The 19,368-nt window shown below is 56.9% G+C and overlaps 1 protein-coding gene across 6 annotated transcripts; it reads left to right on the forward strand.

Annotated features, from left to right (window-relative positions):
* Positions 1 to 19,219, forward strand: RILPL2 (Rab interacting lysosomal protein like 2). Of its 6 annotated transcripts, XM_089323011.1 has the most exons (5): positions 686 to 832; positions 10,469 to 10,688; positions 10,781 to 10,863; positions 15,630 to 15,734; positions 18,782 to 19,219. In XM_089323011.1, the coding sequence occupies exons 1-5, from the start codon at positions 765 to 767 to the stop codon at positions 18,810 to 18,812; spliced, it is 507 nt and encodes a 168-aa protein (XP_089179137.1). In that variant the 5' UTR covers positions 686 to 764; the 3' UTR covers positions 18,813 to 19,219. The 6 variants fall into 6 exon arrangements, with proteins under 6 accessions (XP_089179139.1, XP_051684845.2, XP_089179140.1 ...); XM_089323013.1 differs by lacking the exons at positions 686 to 832; positions 10,469 to 10,688 and adding an exon at positions 1 to 494; XM_051828885.3 differs by lacking the exons at positions 686 to 832; positions 10,469 to 10,688 and adding an exon at positions 3 to 599.
* Positions 19,220 to 19,368: the final 149 nt, after the last annotated feature.

The raw sequence follows: 19,368 nt of genomic DNA on the forward strand, positions 1-19,368 counted from the left end.
GCGCGGGGCGGGGGCGGCCGCCGTAGTCCGCGCTCGGCTCCCCGCCGCGCCCGCGTCCCGCGCGCTCCGGACCGCGCCGTGGGGCGCACGCCGCCGCGCGCCCAGCGTCCGGCCCGAGCGGCGCCCCGCGCGGACCCACCCCCGGGCCGCGCCGATTGGCGGGCAGGGTCTCCGCCCCGCGGAAAGTTTTCGGTGCCTGGAGGAAGTCGGAGTCTGGCAGGCGAGCGGAGCGCAGCGCCGGAGGCCGCGGGGGTCCGGGCGGGCGGGCGGCCATGGAGGAGCCCCCAGTGCGCGACGAGGAAGAGGAGGACGGCGAGGGGGACGAGGCCGGGCCCGAGGGGGCGCTGGGGAAGAGCCCCTCGCAGCTGACCGCGGAGGACGTGTACGACATCTCCTACGTGGTGGGCCGCGAGCTGATGGCCCTGGGCAGCGACCCCCGGGTGACGCAGTTGCAGTTCAAAATCGTGCGCGTCCTGGAGTTGCTGGAGGCGCTGGTGAGCGAGGGCAATCTGACGGCGGAGGCGCTGCGCCTGGAGCGGGACAGCCTGCGGGCGGAGGTGGCCGGGCTGCGCCGGGAGCTGCCCCCGGTTCGCGGGGAGGTGAGTGGGCCGGGGGTTGCGCGGGGTGGGGTGGGGTGGGGCGCTCCTTTTCCTTCCTGGCCAGAGACCCTCAGAAGCGTCCCCCGCCGGTGGTCGGGCCACCCAGAACAGACTGAGCGTCCCAGGTCGGGGGTCCGAGGTCCGCGCCGCCTGCAAGTCCGGGGGATGCGGACACATTGCACGCTGAGAACCTTTGACCTGGAGACCTTCGCGTGCCCGTGGCCACAGAGCAGGTGTGTAGGGTGCGTGTGTGCGCGTGCACACACCTGCAGCGGAGTGCTGCAGGCAACGAAACGCAAGGGGAGCCCTGAGGGTGCGGGCTTGCGGGTAAGCCGCCGCGGGCCCTCCCTCCGGTGCCTGCGTTCGGTTCCCAGCTCCCCCAGTTCCTGCAGACCCGGGAGGCAGTGGTGATGGCTCCTGCCGCCCGCTTGGGAGTCCTGGATTCAGTTTCTGGGCCAGCCCTGGGTGTCTGAGGGATTTAGGAAGGTGTTCGCTCTCGCCCATACATGTTTTGATTTTTCTTAAGAAAAGAAGGGAGTACGGGTGCGGTATGGGGGGATCTCCCGGATGTTACATTGACATACAGAAGCCAGGCACAAAGGAGAAACTACCCATACATTCATAGAAAATTTCAGAGCCGGCAAAATAATCTTTAGAGAAGGGGGGAGGGGAAGGAGCAAGCGGGCACTTGATGGACAGCTAGAAACTTCCGTATCTGCAGATGTGGTTGTACCGGTGTATGAAGTGTGTCAAGAGCCAGCAAGCTGGGGCCAGTGGGCGACGTGTAGTGGGGCGACGCCCACACCCCATATGGGTGCCTGTCCCAGTCCTGGCTGCTCCACTTCCTTTTTAAAAATAAATAAATAAATAAGGACTTATTTATTTGAAAGATAGAGTTACAGACAAAATGAAAGCGAGATGGAGAGAGAGGTCTTGCACCCGCTGGCTCAGCCCCCCAAATGGCTGTGCCAGGCCAATGCCAGGAGCTTCTTTCAGGTCTCCCACACAGGTGCGGGGACCCAAGCACTTGGGCCATCTTCACTGCTTTCCCAGGCCACAGCAGAGAGCTGGATTGGAAGTGGAGCAGCCGGGACTAGAACCGGTGCCCTATGGGATGCCAGCACTGCAGGTAGAGGCTTTACCCCCTATACCACAGTGCTGGCCCCAGTTTTGTTTTTTGTTTTTTTAAAGATTTATTTATTTGGCCAGCCCTGTGGCACAATAGGCTAATCCTCCATCTGCAGTGCCGGCACACCGGGTTCCGGTCCCGGTCGGGGCGCTGGATTCTGTCCCGGTCGCTCCTCTTCCAGGCCAGCTCTCTGCTGTGGCCAGGGAGTGCAGTGGAGGATGGCCCAGGTGCTTGGGCCCTGCACCCGCATGGGACCAGGAGAGGCACCTGGCTCCTGGCTTCAGATCAGCGTGGTGTGCAGGCCTCAGCGGTCATTGAGGGGTGAACCAACAAAAAACAAAGACCTTTCTCTCTGTCTCTCTCTCTCACTGTCCACTCTGCCTTTCAAAAAAAAAAAAAAAAAAAAGATTTATTTATTTGAAAGCCAGAATTCCAGAGAGAAAGAGAGAGAGAGAGATCTTTCATCCACTGGTTCACTCCACAAACGCTCACAGCTGCGGGGCCGGCCCAAGCACTCACCCATCTTTGCTTCCCGGGCTCATCAGCAGAGAGCTGCATCGGAAGCAGAGCAGCCAGGACTGCAGCAGGCTGTTGTGGTTTTTCTTCTGAATTGTAACACCTTGTGAGTTTCACTGATCTCTTAGTCACAGGTGGGGATTCTGAGCAGCTCCCGGACGTGGACTGTGTCGCTTCAACCCACCCCATTGCTGAACTCACTGTGCTTTGGTGACTGTTAATTTGCATGAGGACTTACTGCTGGGAAAACGGGGGTCAGGGTGTGAACTCAGATTCTGCCTTCACTGCTCCGTGACATTGGGCCCTGTCTGTTGTGCTGGTGTTTGGTGAGGGAGCTGCCGTAGGCCAGGCACGGGGCATGCAGGTGAGCTGGACAAGGCCACTACCCTCGTGGACTGCCACCCAGCAGGAGAGGTGCAGACCCATTAGTGGGCGTGAGAGGCGGCAGAGAACAGGAGTGGGGTCCCTGAGTGTCCCAGGGGAGCGTGGGCGTCCTCAGGGGCTGCCCCGAGTCAGGCCGACACTGGTACTCGTGGGTGGGCTTCTGCTGCGGCATCTGTCCTGTGGGGTGCCCGAGGCTCATGGCTAGCAGCCTGGCTTTGCAGAGGCCACAGAAGTTGAATGCTTGTCCAGGAAGGTGCGGCTGCGTCCAGCGCCACCCTCGCCCCGGTGCCCTGGCAGGAGGAGGTGGAGGCAGCCCTTGGGGCCCGGTCGCCGGGTCATTTCCTGTGTGGTCTGCCCGGGGCCTGGTCATTTCCTGTGGGAGGCAGCGGATGAGGTGGCACATTTTCTCCCCAAACTGCGGTCTGAAGACAGCACGAGTTAAAGAGAAGGAAGGTCAGTGAACACACACCTCGTTCTCTGTTGCGCTCTCTTTTCTGGCTGTGGTAAAATGCATCTCATGTGAGCTTCGCCATCTCAGCCGCTGGTGTGTGCACAGTTCAGCAGTCTTCCATCCACTGGTTCACTCCCCAAATGGCCAGAACAGCCAGCTCTGGGCCAGGCAGAAGCCAGGAGCCAGGAGCTTCTTCCTGGTCTCCCACATGGGTGCAAGGGCCTAAGGACTTGGGCCATCTTCCTCTGCTTTCCCAGGCACATTAGCAGGGAGCCTGGACTCGAACCGGCGCCCATGTGGAATGCAGGGGCCACAGGCCCAGGACATTCTCGTTGTGTTGTGCTGTGCTGGGATCACTACCATCATCCCCAGAACCTTTACTTCTCTTAAAACTGAAACTGTAGCCATTGAATAGCAACTCCCAGCTTCTCCGCCTCCCGCAGCCCCTCCAGCCTCTATATTTTACTTTCTTCTTTTAATCAACCACCATTGCTTCACCACACATTCTACTGAGATACAAAGCTGAATTTTTAAAATCATACCACACGAAGGTGTTCAGCTCTTTCCCACCAGTCGACTCTCACCACCTCAGTGGCGTACACACAGAAGGGAAGCACCCACTGCACCTTCATTGCGTGTCCCCCAGTCAGGTTCACAGCTGCTTTGGCGTGGAGACAAAATCCACACAAGGGTAAAATCCATCGATACAGCGGAGTCTGCATCTGGGCGTCTCAGAGTGAGGCTGGCCGGCAGCCGTCCCAGGGCATTCTGAAAGCAGGTGCGCACAGCTGAGCTCTGCCTTTCTTTTTTCAAAGAGAGGGAGAGAACGAAAGGTCTTCCATCCACTGGTTCACATCCCAAGTGGCCACGGTGGCCTGGGCTGGGCGGGCCTGATGCCAGGAGCCAGGAACTCCATCCTTGGCAGAAACCCAAGCTCCTGGGTCGTCCTCTGCTGCCTTCTCAGGCGCATTAGCAGGGAGCTGGATCGGAAGCGGATTCGCCGTCCTCGGGGTGGCGTCTTAACCCACGGTGCCATAGTGCCGGTCCCTGAGCTCTGCTTGGCGTCTTTAAGAATTTAACACAGAGATGTGGTCGTGGGATCGTTGTCCAGCTGGCACTGGCCTGTTTACCTGACATAGGTCCTCCAGAGCCCATCCGTGCTGTGGCATGTGTCCGAATCCCCTCCCTGGTAGGGCTGAGTAATGGCCCGCCGGCCTTGAGACCAGGTCTCGCCTCTTGTCCTGTGCTGGGAGCCCAGGGTGCTGGGCTTGCTTCCCCCCTTGGCCTTTAGGAACGGCCCTGCCTGAACACGGTTCTCCCGAGAAGTGTCTCTTCATGTCCGTGCTCTCGGTGCTTTGGGGCCATGGGAAGCAGTGGGACGTCTGGATCAAGGAGGAGTTCTGTTTCCTGGTGGGAGGAGGCCACACTTCCTTTCCATGGCGGCCCCGCCACCTGCACTCCCGGGCGAGTGCCCAGGGCTGTGGTTGTTTTCTGTTCTTCGTGGGTTGTTTTGTTTTGTTTTGTTTTGTTTTCTGTTCTTTGGACAGGGCCCCTCCTGATGAGTGTGAGGTGATACCTGTCTCTCAGGAGCAGACGTGTGGCTTAGTGGTTACATCACCTTTGGGACATTCACTTCCCATATCTGAGTGACACGGTTCAAGTCCCGGCTGCTCCACTTCCAGTGCAGTTCCCAGTGTGCCTGGGAAGGCAGCGGGAGATGGCCCAGGTGCTTGGACCCCTGCACCCACGTGGGAGACCCATATGGAGCTCCTTGCTACTGGCTTCAACCTGGCCCAGCCCTGGCTCTTGGGGAAAAGAACCAGCAAATAGAAGATCTCTCTCTCTCTCTCATGCTCTGCCTTTCAAATAAATAAATAAATCTTAAAAAATAAACTAAAAAAGAATAAGTTCAAAAGGGGTTTTTGCTTTGAAAATTACCCACCCTATCTCTCTCTGCCCAAGCCACCAAGTTCCCCATCCTTACAGAATTTAAATGATCGATTTCTTATGTATCCTTCCAAAGGCTCTTTAAGCAGAAATAACAAATACGACTATTTCCCATTTTTCACACAGATGGCATTGTAATAGACACTGTTCTGCCTCTCCCTTATTTTCCTCCAACACAGCTCAAAAGTTGAACCAAACTGGGATGTGAAAACTTCCTTGGTTTGTAATGGCTCTTGGAAATTTCATTGTTCAGTGTTACTCTTTGTTCGCTCTTGGGGTTTTCAACTTGGTGTCCGTGGGTTCACCCAGGGAAGGTGATTCTAATTCAGAGGCCCGTGAACTATCATGGGGCAGAAATTACAGACTTCTTCTCACCAACCTCCAAATGAAATTTTTCCGTTTCTCCAAGTATGAGGATGAAGAACATGCCCTGGTGACGTGAGCAGAGCCTGGAGTGTCAGCAGCGGAGTCGCATCCGTGTCACATCGTGTCCCATGTAGCACATATCTCAGAACTTTGTGTTCGGTGTATGTTTTTTATTGAAGGTTTTGTTTATTTACTTGAGAGGTAGAGTCACAGAGAGAGAGAGAGAGAGACAGAGAAAGGCCTTCCTTCCGCTGGTTCACTCCCCAGATGGCCACAACGGTGGGAGCTGCACTGATCTGAAGCCAGGAGCCAGGTGCTGCTTCTGGGTCTCCCGCAGGGGTGCAGGGACCCAAGGACTTGGGCCATCCTCCACTGCTTTCCTAGGTGCATTAGCATGGAGCTGGATCAGAAGAGGAGCAGCCGGGACTTGAACCGGCGTCCTTCTGGGATGCCAGCGCTGCAGGCGGCAGCTTTACCTGCTACGCCACAGCGTCAGGGCCCCGCCCCCTGCACATTTTATTTTATTTTATTGCATTTTATTTTATTTTATTCATTTCAAGACGCTGTTCTGAGCAGGGGCCCCCTTGGGCTTTGCCGGGCTGCCAGGGGGTGCCCAGCCACCAGCAAAGGTTGATAATTTCTGCTTCAACTAACCTATCAAAAGACGTTTCTTTGCCAATCATTCCCTCTTGTCACACGCATTAATGAATAACCCTGATGCATGCCACTGGGCCTGGAAGAGGCCAGCGTCTGGAGGAAGTGGGCCCTCGTTGTGTCCAGAAGGTGTGTTTGACATTTTGATAAGGACTTGTGTTGCCCAATTGCACTCCAGAGAGGTTACCGAGACCCAGACTTGTCCCCCAGTTATCAGCATAAAGTCCCTGTTTCTCCGTAACCTTCACAATACAATGCATTGTCTTTTTTTTTTTTTAAGCTTATTTTTACTTATTTGAAAGGCAGAGCGATAGAGGAAGAGAGAGAGAGAGAGCGATCGATCGATCGATCGATCTCCCATCTCATTTCCCCAAATGCCTGCAATCGCCAGAGCTGGGCCAGGCTGAAGGCGGGAGCCCAGAACTCTATCTGGGTCTCCCACCTGGGTGGCAGGAACCCACGTACGCCAGCCATCTGCTGCTCCCAGGGGCACTGACTGGCAGCTGGATCAGAAGCGCGTGCGGGGACTGAAGCCACCACCTTGATGTGGGAAACCTTCCCCTGCTGCCTCACCAGCCCGCCCCCCCCCCCCCCCAGGCGTCTGCAGATGTGCTGATCTTCCCCGTCTGCTGGGTGAAGCGCACTCACTCACCATCGCACTTCTCTTGACAGCAGGCCTTATTCTCACTCCCACCTGTAGAACATTCCAGAGTCTAGCTGTGCCGTAACTAGACTTCCAATAATGGACATTAAGGTTGCTCTCAAATGTTTGCTTTATTTCAACTTGAACTTGAAAAAGCTTCGGCCGGTGCCGTGGCTCACTAGGCTAATCCTCTGCCTTGCGGCGCCGGCACACCGGGTTCTAGTCCCGGTCGGGGCGCCAGATTCTGTCCTGGTTGCCCCTCTTCCAGGCCAGCTCTCTGCTGTGGCCAGGGAGTGCAGCGGAGGATGGCCCAAGTGCTTGGGCCCTGTACCCCATGGGAGACCAGGAGAAGCACCTGGCTTCTGTCTTCGGATCAGCGCAGTGCGCCGGCCCCAGCACGCCAGCCATGGCGGCCATTGGAGGGTGAACCAACGGCAAAAGGAAGACCTTTCTCTCTCTCTCTGTCCAAAAAAAAAAAAAAAGAAAGAAAGAAAGAAAGAAAGAAAGAGAAAGAGCTTCAAACTGGAGGAAGCAAGAGTTGCAAGATCAGTGGCCTCAACTCAGGCGTGAGTGGTACCCAGCTGTGTGTGTCCTCGGGGGTTTCAGAAGGTTCTTGGAGAACAGAAGTAAAAGATGCTCAGGGCAGACATTGGGCCCAGCAGTCAGGACTCACTGAGACGCCGGCATCCCCCTTCCGAGCCCGCAGGTCCCAGCGCTGGCTCCACGCCTGACGCCAGCTTCCCACTGATGCAGCCTTGGGAAGCGGCGTGTTCCAGCCACTCGTGCGGGAGACCTGGGTTGAGTTCACAGCTCCTGGCTTCAGCCCCCAGCCCAGTGTAGCTCTTGTGGGCATCTGTGGAGTGAGCCAGTGGATGGGCACTCCATCTCTCTGCCTCTCAGATAAATTTAAGTAAATCAGATGATGTTCATTGCCGTTGTGGGGAGCAACTGAGACTAGACTAAGTTACTGGAACTAAGACTTATTCTGTGCATCTGCTCTCCCACAATATGGCGCTGAGAGAGAGCGCAAACAACCTCTACACAGCTGCCTCGCCAATTCGACTGATAAACTGCAGGAGCTGATCCTGCTCCTGATTGGGGGAGAGCAGCGTGCTCGGCGTGTGGGTAGCAGAGTTGGGATTGGTGGAAGAGGACTATAAAGGAGGAGAGAGACAACACGCACCAGGAACATTTGAGGGAAACATCTGAGGAACCCCTGAGAGCCGGCCGGCGGTGTGCCGCTCCTCCGCGGAAGTGGGGAAAGCGGTGGGGGGTGCCGCCCCTCCGCGGAGGTGGAGGGCCGGCAGCAAACCCCGGCAAAGAGAACAGCGCAGGGTCCCGTGTCGTTCCTCCGCGAGAGGGGGAGCGACAGCCGTGAACTTCTTGAAGAGCCCCCATGTAGACAAACATGGGTCTGTCCACATATATGGAAGAATCACATCTACATATTGCTCACCCCGTGTTTGCTCAAGCATTTGAGAGTGCGTTGCAGCCATTTTAACCCTCTGCCTCTAAAGACGTCAGAGTATCCAATAAAGAGCTACAATATGTGATCTGGGGCCGGCACTGTGGCGTGGCAGGTGAGGCCGCTGCCTGTAGTGCTGGCATCCCATGCGGTTGCCAGTGTGAGACCCGGCTGCTCCTCTTCACATCCAGCTCCCTCCTATGGCCTGGGAAAGCAGCAGAGGATGGCCCAACAGCTTAGGTCCTTGCACCTGTGTGGGAGACTTGGCAGAAGCTCCCGGCTTCAGATCTGCAGAGCTCCAGCTGTTGCAGCCATTTGGGGAGTGAACCCGTGGATTGAAGACCTCTCTGCCTCTGCCTCTCTGTAACTCTGCCTTTCGAATAAATAAATAAATATTAAAAAAAAAAAAATAAGTGGGCCAATGCCGCAGCTCGCTAGGCTAATCCTCCACCTGTGGCGCCGGCACCCCGGGTTCTAGTCCTGGTTGGGGCGCTGGATTCTGTCCCGGTTGCCCCTCTTCCAGGCCAGCTCTCTGCTGTGGCCAGGGAGTGCAGTGGAGGATGGCCCAGGTACTTGGGCCCTGCACCTGTGTGGGAGACCAGAAAGAGGCACCTGGCTCCTGGCTTTGGATCGGCACAGTGCGCCGGCCTTAGCGGCCATTTGGGGGGTGAACGAATGGCAAGGGAAGACCTTTCTCTCTTTCTCTCTGTCTCTCTCTGTCTGTCTGTCTCTCTCTCACTGTCTACTCTGCCTGTCAAATAAATAAGTAAGTAAATAAATAAGTGATCAAGCGCAGAGGAAAAAGGTGTCTGAACACGAAGGTCTAATTCGCCCAGCGCCCACGTAAAGCATCGTTCTTTTCAGCCCTTCTTTTTTCGGACGTGGGATGGAATCTGGGTCACACGGCACTCGGCACTCTCGGGTGTCGTCTGGCAGCTCTGCGTCGGCGTCCGTGGTCTCCACAGTTCTGAGCGCAGCGGCGGCTGGTTCGCTGGGTGCTTCGTGGCCCCTGGTGGCGAGGCTGAGCTGGTCCCTGCCCAGCGAGCAGCCCACCATGAGGCACAGGCTGTCGGTCACCACCTCCTGCTGTCTGCAGGATTCTGCACTGACAGGTGCCTTTCTTCCCTCTGTCGTTGATAAGCTGCGTGAAATATCCCGTTTCCCAGCAAGCTTCACCTGCGGTTTTATTTTTATTTATTTTATTTTATTTATTTTTTTGACAGAGTGGACAGTGAGAGAGAGACAGAAAGGTCTTCCTTCCGCTGGTTCACCCTCCAATGGCCACCGCGGCCTGCACACCACGCTGATCCAATGGCAGGAGCCAGGTGCTTCTCCTGGTCTCCCATGGGGTGCAGGGCCCAAGCACCTGGGCCATCCTCCACTGCACTCCCGGGCCACAGCAGAGAGCTGGCCTGGAAGAGGGGCAACCAGGACAGAATCCGGCGCCCCGACTGGGACTAGAACCCGGTGTGCCAGTGCTGCAAGGTGGAGGATTAGCCTAGTGAGCCGCGGCGCCGGCCAAAATATATGTAATTTTTAAAAAACCTTTTTTTGAGAAGCAGAGACAGAGACCAGACAGAAAGAAAGAACTCCCGTCCACTGATTCACTATACAAATGCCCACGATGTCCAGGACTGAAGCCTAGAGCCAGGAACTGGATGTCTGTCTCCCGTGTGCGTGGCACAGACCCAACTTCTCGAGTCCTCGCCTGCTGTCTCCCAGGGTGCACAGCGGCGGGAGCTGGGTGTTGAAGCCCGGACTCTGATGCGGAGCGCAGGTGTTTTTTGTTTTTTTTGTTTTTTTTGTTTGTTTGTTTTTTTTTTTTTTTTTTTTGACAGGCAGAGTAGACAGTGAGAGAGAGACAGAGAGAAAGGTCTTCCTTTGCTGTTGGTTCACCCTCCAATGGCCACCACGGCCGGCGCGCTGCGGCCGGTGCCCCGCGCTGATCCGATGGCAGGAGCCAGGAGCCAGGTGCTTCTCCTGGTCTCCCATGGGGTGCAGGCCCCAAGCACTTGGGCCATCCTCCACTGCACTCCCGGGCCACAGCAGAGAGCTGGCCTGGAAGAGGGGCAACCGGGACAGAATCCGGCACCCCGACCAGGACTAGAACCAAGGGTGTCGGCGCCACAAGGCGGAGGATTAGCCTAGTGAGCCGCGGTGCCTGCGCGCGCAGGTGTATTAATGCGGGGACGAGCACCTGCCCCTCTTGATATTCTAGGTACGGACTCCTGAATTCTCCTGTCCTTTGATGTAGTAGCACCCATTCCTGTGATTGTCCATTCAGCACTCAAATTGCTCTCCCTGTGCCCAGCAGGAGCTCCCTCAAACTGTGTGGTTGGGATCCTTTTCCACGCCTCGCGCGGCAGCCGGGTCCCTGCTGGTCTGCACTCTGTCCGGCCCAGCCCTGGAATCGGCCGTCCTCCAGGGAGTCACGGTTTCAGAATTGTGACTGCTTTTCCATCCACCGAGCACTTCCCAGCGGGCAACGTCTCAGCGCGCAGGGTCTGGGAGCCAGACAAGGAGAGCTCCTCCCTGTAAGCGCCGTCTTTTCTTCCAGGTGCCCCTGGGACCGGACAAAATGGTGGTCGACCTGACGGATCCCAACCGGCCCCGCTTCACCCTGCAGGAGCTGCGGGACGTGTTGCAGGAGCGCAACAAGCTCAAGTCGCAGCTGCTGGTGGTGCAGGAGGAGCTGCAGTGCTACAAGAGGTGGGCTCTGGGGCCCGGGCTCCGCCTGGGGCACTGCGCGGCCCGGGCTGTTCTAGCGGCCCAGGGGTCTTCTAGCGGCCTTCAGCCAGTTTCCTTTTAAGATTTATTCATTTGAAAGGAGAGTTACAGAAAGGGAGAGAGATCTTCAGTCTGCTGGCTCACTCCCCAGTGGCCGCGATAGCTAAGGTTAGGCAGCCTCTCAGCCAGTTTCCTGGAGACCTGCTGTATGCCAGACACGTGCCGAGCAGTTGGCACAGAGCAGTGAACGAGAGAGAGTGAATCTCTTTGCATTCTGCCAGGGGAGACAGGTGATGGACAAGGAAGCCGGAAACCACAGTGGCAGGTGCCATAAAGTGTGAAACAAGGGGCAGGTGCCTCATCCAGTATCAGAGTGCTTGAGTTCGAGTCCCCCCTCCGCTGCCCATCCAGCTTCCTGCTAATGCAGACCCTGAATGGCTCAAGTACTTGGGTCTTTGCCATTTATGTGGGAAACCTGGATGGGATTCCGGGCTCCCGGCTTCAGCGTGGCCAAGCCCCAGCCATCGCAGGTGTTTAGGGGCTAAACCAAGGAATGAGAGCTCTCAGTTTCTCCTCTCTGTCTCTGTGTCTCTCAAACTTTAAAAAAAATAAAAAAAAAAACGGTTGCCCCTCTTCCAGGCCAGCTCTCTGCTGTGGCCCAGGAGTGCAGTGGAGGATGGCCCAGGGCCTTGGGCCCTGCACCCTCATGGGAGATCAGGAGAAGCACCTGGCTCCCAGCTTTGGATCAGCATGGTGCGCCGGCCGCGGCAGCCATTGGAGGGTGAACCAACGGCAAAGGAAGACCTTTCTCTCTGTCTCTCTCTCTCACTGTCCACTCTGCCTGTCAAAAAAAAAAAAAAGAAAGAAAAAAAAAAAAGAAAAGGAGATGACAAGAAAGTGGAGGGGACAGGAGCCCTCTTCAGAGTCAGTGGCCAGGGAAGACCCCTCTCAGGTGAGTGAGGAAGAAGAGGCTGGGTAGGGAGTAGAACGCTCAAAGGATTCTGCAGTGGGAACCAGTTTGGCCAACTTAAAGAGGCCCGACTTAAAAGGCCAGCGCTGTGGCATAGTGGGCTAGTGGACTAAGCTTCTATCTGTGACCCTGGCATTCCATATGAGCACTGGTTTGTATCCCGGCTGCTCCTCTTCTGATCCAGCTCCCTGCTGTGGCCTGGGAAAGCAGTAGAAGATGGCCCAAGTGCTTGGGCCCCTGTGCTTGCATGGGAGACCAGGAAGAAGTTCCTGGCTCCTGGCTTTGAATCAGCCCAGCTTCAGCCATTGCAGTCATTTGGGAGTGAACAAGTGGATGGAAGACCTTTCTCTCTGTCTCTTGCTGTCTATCTCTCAAATAAATAAATAACTTTAAAAAAAAAAAAAAAGGGCCGGCACTGTGGCTCACTTGGCTAATCTTCCGCCTGCAGCGCTGGCATCCCATATGGGCGCCGGGTTCTAGTCCTGGCTGCTCCTCTTCCAGTCCAGCTCTCTGCTGTGTCCTGGGAAGGCAGTGGAGGATGGCCCAAGTGCTTGGGCCCTGCACCTGCTGGGAGACCAGGAAGAAGCACCTGGCTCCTGGCTTCGGATTGGCGCAGCGCGCTGGCCATGGCAGCCATTTGGGGAGTGAACCAATGGAAGGAAGACCTTTCTCTCTGTCTCTGTCTCTCGCTGTCTAACTCTATCTGTCAAGTAAAAAAAAAAAAAAAGAAGAAGAAGAAGAGGAGGAGGAGGCCCAACCTGATAGAACTTGGAAAGCAAGAGCCTTGACTTTTTGTCCATGTAACCAGAAATCATTGGAAAGTGTTAATCGAAAGATGATAGGATCCATCTGATTTTCTGCTTGTTTTATTATTTTTTTAAGATTTAGTTATTTGTTTGAAAGGTAGAGTTAGAGAGAGAAAGGGAGAGAGAGAGAGAGCTTCCATCTACGATTTACTCCCCGAATGGCCATAGTGCCTAGAGCTGGGCTAGGCGGAAACCAGGATCCAGGAGCTTCTTCCGGGTCTCCCACGTGGGTGCACAGGTGCAGGATTTAGACCATCTGACACTGCTTTTCCCAGGCCGTCAGCAGGGAGCTGGATTAGAGACGGAGCAGCCAGGACTGGAACCAGCACCCACAGGGGATGCCAGCGCTGCAGGTGGTGGCTTTACCTGCTACACCACAGCGCCGGCCCCCAAAGGGACTTTTTAGGTGATGCCTCTTATAGAATAATATTAACATTATTATGATGAATGCATAACAAAGCATAAATAATAACATCCAACAATAAGAACCCGCTTTTTGCAAAGCCCTTTAATGAAGACGGAGGGCAGAGGATGAACCCTGCCCCTAATGCTCGCACTGACCAAGGCTGTGTGGCTCCGTGGAAGTCCTGGGTCGCGGTGCCAGCACCGTTGGCTTATGGTGAGGGCCCTCTTCCTGGTGGGCCAGTGCCGTCACCTGTGTCCTCACAGGCTCTGGGCTCCCTTCTCACAGCCTCTTCTAACCCTGAGTGAATCCCTGAGGCCCATCCCGGGAGCGTAAGTAGAGTTAGGGCAGCAGCCTGCAAGTTTGAGGGGCACGGTGCAGGGGACCTGCCGCGGGCATCGAGTCACCATGGGCCTCGTGGCACAGGAGCTGAGCGCGGGACTGAACCAATAGGGCCGTGTCTGCTGTTGGTTGCTGGTGACAGAAGTCTGGTGGAAATGGGGCTGCAACACAAGAGGGAGGCTTTTTGTTTCCACTAATCTTTGTTAAAGATTTATTTATTTATTTATTTTATTTATTTATTTGAAAGGCAGAGTTGGAGAGAGGGAGAGAGAGAGAGAGAATGAGAATCCATACACTGGTTTGTTCCCCAAATGGCTGCAAAAGAAAAGAAAGAAATTTTTTTTGACAGGCAGAGTGGACAGTGAGAGAGAGACAGAAAGAAAGGTCTTCCTTCCGTTGGTTCACCCCCCAAATGGCTGCTACGGCCAGTGCTGCAGCCGGTACGCTGCATTGATCTGAAACCAGGAGCCAGGTGCTTCTCCTGGTCTCCCATGGGGTGCAGGGCCCAAGCACTTGGGCCATCCTCCACTGCACTCCCGGGACACAGCAGAGAGCTGGCCTGGAAGAGGAGCAACCAGGACAGAATCCGGCGCCCCAACCAGGACTAGAACCTGGGGTGCCGGCGCCGCAGGCGGAGGATTAGCCTAGTGAGCCGCGGCACCGGCTTGAAAGGAATATTTTTAAGCAATATTGGAACCAAGGCGTCAGGGTCGGGATGGCACGTGGCGCCCTGCCGGCTCTCTCGTTTCCTCGTCACCTGTGTCTCAGTTGAGCCTCCTCCGAATCTGCCGGAACTCAGCCCTGGTGACCGCAGTGGAGTGAGTGAGGGAACAGCCTCTGGGAGCTTGCAGACCTCAAGCCCAGGGTCGTCCTCAGGCTGTCCTTGGGCCACACCCCAGTGTGACCTGACCCACGGTGCCACCATCTGGCCGCCGGTGCGCATGTTCATTTTACTTCTTTCCTCGTGGGCTGCCGGTTCCGTCCCCACAGGACTGTGAATGGTGTGAGGAAGACGGCTGTCTTGCTCAGACCACAGACTACCCTGGCGCAGGAGGTGGCTTCACACCTTGGGGGCAGCTCAGAGTTTGTGGAACATGGAATTAAGAGGTACTTATTCGGTGCACAACATTTTGAAATCCATGCGTGTGGAGGGGCTTCAGCAAAGTCATGGGAGATGTGTGCTTGGATTTCTGTGTGTGTCTGTGTGTTGAGAGGTGGAGACAGAGAGAGCTTCCATCTGCCAGTTCACACTCCAGATGTTACGGCAGCTAGGGCTGGGCCAGACAGAAGCCAGGAACTCAGTCTGGTCTCCCACATGGGCGGCAGGCCCCAACCACTTGGGCCATCACCTGCTGCCTCCCAGGGTGCACGTGAGCAGGAAGCTGGAGTAGGAGTGGAACTGAGACTTGAACCCAGGTCCTCTAATCCAGACTTGGAGGGGGTCTGTATTAGCATCCTTTTTTTTTTTTTAAGATTTATTTATGTAAAAGAGTTACCCAGAGACAGGGAGAGACAGAGATCTTCCATCCACTGATTCACTCCCCAGATAACCACAACAGCCAGCGCTGGGCCAGGCTGAAGCCAGGAGCTTCATCTGGGTCTCCCACGTGGGTGGCAGGGGTCTAAGCACTTGGGCCATCTTCTGCTGCTTGTTGGAGGCCGTTATCTTGGAGTTGGATCAGCAGCTGAGCAGTCGGGACAGAAACCGGCTCTCATATGGGATGCAGGCATCGCAGATGGCATCTCTACCCACTGTGCCATAGCGCCGGCCCCTACCAGCATCTTAAATGCTAGGCCAAATGCTCGCTTCTGTGGATTTCAACAATTATTCTTGCACCGAGATAAGCTTAACCTTTTAATTCCATTTTCCCACAGACGTTTGAAGTGCCATGTATCTGTCACATGTTAGATCCTTTACTGACCCAGCCCTAGGAGGCAGGTGCCCCCGGCATGCGCATCCTACAGGTTGGGAAACCAGGGCCTAAGTCAGCGAGTTTGTCCGCGGTCCCATCGCTAGGCCGTGGGTCGGGACGCTTGTACCGGCCTGCAGTTTACACAGGAGGACGAGGAGGCTTCAGCGCTGCCCAGGTGCAGGGAAGCCCCTCAGTGTCTGCGTCAGAATCCCACTGGCTCCAGCCCTGAAGCCACTGATGTGACGACAGCCAGGCCTTCGCCTTCCGGGGGCAGACAGGACGCCTGTTCACACACACACACCCCCTCTCCCCAGTGGCCTGATGCCAGCACGAGAAAGCCCAGGACGGAGAAGGGGGAAGGATGCCGTGACTCCTGGCGCCAGCAGTAGCAAGGAGGAGAAGACCATCATGCGGAAACTGTAAGTCCCCCGCTGCACCCGCGGCCACCAGACGGTCACTGCGGGGCGGTGGGAGGAGGCGGGGCTCCGGCAGCTGGCCCGAAACGCAGCGCCAGCGCGGGGTGAGAATGGCAGCTGCCAGGCAGCAGGCTCGGCACTGGACATACAGCAGTGCCCACTTAGCCACAGGTGCGCTCTGCACGGTTTGCTGTCCACGGTCACCCACGGTCACCCACGGTCCAGAAGCAGTACCTGGGAGAGCGCTGTTCTGAAGAGCGCGATGAAGTCTCGTGCTGTCACGCTCCGTCCAGTGTATCCTCGCCGCGTCCACTGCCCACCTGGGAGTGACCTGGAGCCATCTTGGTATCAGAGCGATGGGGGTGCCTCTGCTCTGGTGACCCTTGTACTCCCTGTCGACCCTAGAGGCTGGCGACTCAGATGTGCTAAAGAGAAGCTTCCTTGGAGAGAAAAGGTGGAGGTTCAGCCTAGGTGTGCTGTGGCTTCAGGCATCCACTGAGGGGTCCCAGCGTGTAGTTCCCTCTGAGAAGAGGCAGGGACTGTTACTGTCCCCGTGTCACAGATGGATACGTGGATGCAGAGCGGTAATGTGCCCATGGTTACACAGAGTAAATACTGAAGCTGGGATTTGAACCCCAGGACATCTGGCTTCCACACTCAGCTTCTTCCCTATGATATAACAACAATGACCAGACAGAAACAGTCTTACAAAACTTAGACAGTAGCAGTGATGACTGGCGTTGAAGGGGGATAATCCATCACCTCTCTTCCCTCCGGTCCAGAAGGCCAGGACATCCAAGGATCTGCCTGCAGGTTTGGAAAGGGCCTGGGCTCGGAGCGAGACTGGGCTTTCTGCTCTGTCCCCTTCCTGGGACTGACCCAGGCCTTCCTTGTGAGGGGCAGGCCCAGGGGAGGGCACGGGAGGACGCCTGCACCCCAGTAGCAGCTGCCCCTGGAGAGCACACAAGGGAATGAGGCCAAGTGTGTGCCTGGCAGAGAGTGGTCAGTCCTCCCCGGGCCGGCCAAGGCAGTTGGGAAAGAGCTGGCTTCTTCCCAGTGGTGTGTCCAGGCCGTAGGTTTCCATCTGATGGGCTGCAGTAGGACTGGGAGAGAACAGGTAATCCCCCGCTTTGGCACAGGTGCCACTGGGAATGCCACACCCTGGTCCCGGTCCCAGCTTCCTGCTCGTGCACATCCCAGGAAGCAGCGGGCAGTGGCTCAGGTACCTGGGTCCTTGCTACCCACGTGGGAGACCCAGATGGAATTCCTGGCCCTGGCCTGGCCCAGCCCCGGCTGTCACAGGCGTTGGCGGATGGAAGAGCTCTCTGTGTCTCTGCCTTTCAAATAAAATGAAAAAATAATAAACATTTAAAAAAAAATTAGTCCCCACTTAAGGAGCCCATTTTGCGATGGGGAAGCCGAGTCAGAGGACTGGCAACTTGTGAGGGCCACGCGGCCGGCCAGCGGTAGGGACTGGGACACAAGCCTCGTCTGGCTCCAAGGGCAGGTGTCCCGAGTCTTGTGCTCCGTGGAGTCCAAAGTTTCCTGCTGACCTGTGGATGCCCGAGAGATGGAGTCAGCTCAGAATCTCCAGAGAGAGCAAGGGGGTCTCAGCCTGGCTTGGGATGTGCCGAGAGCCCCTCCTGTCCCGGGGGGGCCGGTTTCCCTTTAATCTGCCCACACGAGCAGGCACCACTGTGGACCCCTCATTCCTTCAGATCCTGCTTTTTTGGCTGTGAAATGCAGAGGGGCAGGCAGAGTTCCTCCATCTGCTGATTCCCTCCCCAAATGCTTGCAGCAGCTGGGGCTGGGCCAGGCGGACATCGGGAGCCCGGAACTCAGTCTGGGTCTCCCACACCTGCTGCCTCTCCAGGGGTGCATCAGCCGGAAGCTGGAGCTGGGAGCTGGCGTGAGAATCGAACCCAGGCACCCTGACGCAGGATGTGGGTGTCCCACAGAGTGTGTTAGCTCTGTGTGGCACACGCACCCCCGTGGCCTCTGGTTTCGTCTTGCCTCCTTCTGGGGGAGCTCTTGGGCTCATTTCATGAGAGCCTGAATCGGATGTGGCACAGATGAACTGTTCAGGGGCTTGACGAGTGCGAGGCCTGTGTCCGTGGTCCCGGCAGCGAGCTGGGCTCGCGCAGAGCGTGAAAGAACGAGAGGATGACTTGCAGCGCAGCAGGCCACGCGCGGAGGGAGTTTCGTCTTCATCCTGAGGACGGTGGGGGCCCCTGGCAGGGTTCGAGCCGAGGAATGACTGAGCCAGCTCCTCGCTGCCCCGAGAACGCATCGCAGCGGGGCGCAGGGGGGTGGCCGCACCCACTCCTCGTGGTGGCCTGGACTGGCAGATGGCAGTGGAGGAGATGAGAAGCGGGGGGGGGGGGGGACATATTTGAGTTGTGATGACTCAAATATGGCAGATGGTGGGGGCGTGGAGGACAGCTCCCCAGCTTCCCAGGGACTGGCTGGGAGGGGGGTGCCCGATGCCTGCGTCACACACAGGACCAGCTTCTGGGGGTGCTGGTGGTTGGTTTCTGGCGGGAAGCAGAGCCCACAGCCCTACCGCTGGATTTGACCTTGCCAGCCCTGTGCCCCTGCCGGGGAGCCAATGCCAAGTGTGGGGTCCGGCCTGGGGGGTGCCTCTGTGTTTCATCTGTTTTACCCCAGACCTAGACCGCAAAGGTCTGCTTTGCAGCTGGAGGTCCCACGGAGAAATCGCCACCTCCTCCACGTGGAACCCCCTAAGTTTAGAAACAAAACACAAACCGGAACACCAGCTATGGGTATGGCACAGCGGCTAAAGCGCTCAGGCCCAGCTCCTGTTGCCTTAGCCTCCCAGCCTGCAAGTGCTCCTCCGCGAAACGGGGGCTGCTCATCGTACTCACTGCAGAACTGGTGCAGCCTCCACGTAAGCCGGTAGAAGGGAACGCTCAGCACGTCGCCGGCCCGTGACGCGCCCTGAAAGAATCCTGACACCGCCAGGTTTCGCAGGGGTGTGTGCGCCCCATGCTTGTTCCCTCTGCTCACTCTGCCCCTCGCTCTCCGCCCAGGTTCTCTTTCCGGTCCGGGAAGCAGATCTAAGTCGAAGGCCATGACCCAGGCCACAGCTGCCCGCCTGGAGAAGACGGCCAGCAGGATGCCTTGTGGACCCAGCTCTGGGTGCCGTCAGCACACACTGTGCCCGCCCCCTTGCTTCCTCTCGGGCGGTCTGCGGCGGAAGATGAGGTTCTCCCAGCCCGCCTGCTCCCCGGCTGCACAACTGGATGCCCTGCAAGCTGTAGCTGGCGCAGGAGGTCGGGGGAGAGCGCCGGGGCTACCTCCTGCCCTGTGAGTTCCGCAGAGGACGCTGGTGGTGACCGTGCCGCAGACGGGAGCGGGGAGCGCTGTGGACATTCCAGGGGCAACGTCACTGACGCTCCGCGAATATTTGACTCAGCCCACGTGACCCTCTTTGTGTGATTTTATATTAAAGCAAAATGACTTTTAGACTTTCTGAGGCTATTTGGAATGGTGTCCTAGAGTTCAGGTAGTGGATGGGTCCGTGTGTGTGCATGTGTGTGCGTGGCACTTGCCCCTGTTTCCCGGGCTCATTTGTGACGCCACGCTGCAAAGTCTAACTGTGGCGCTACTGATCTGA

Source organism: Oryctolagus cuniculus, chromosome 21 (assembly GCF_051225735.1).
Source record: "Oryctolagus cuniculus isolate XC-2025 breed Fujian yellow rabbit chromosome 21, ASM5122573v1, whole genome shotgun sequence".
Lineage (NCBI taxonomy): Eukaryota > Metazoa > Chordata > Mammalia > Lagomorpha > Leporidae > Oryctolagus > Oryctolagus cuniculus.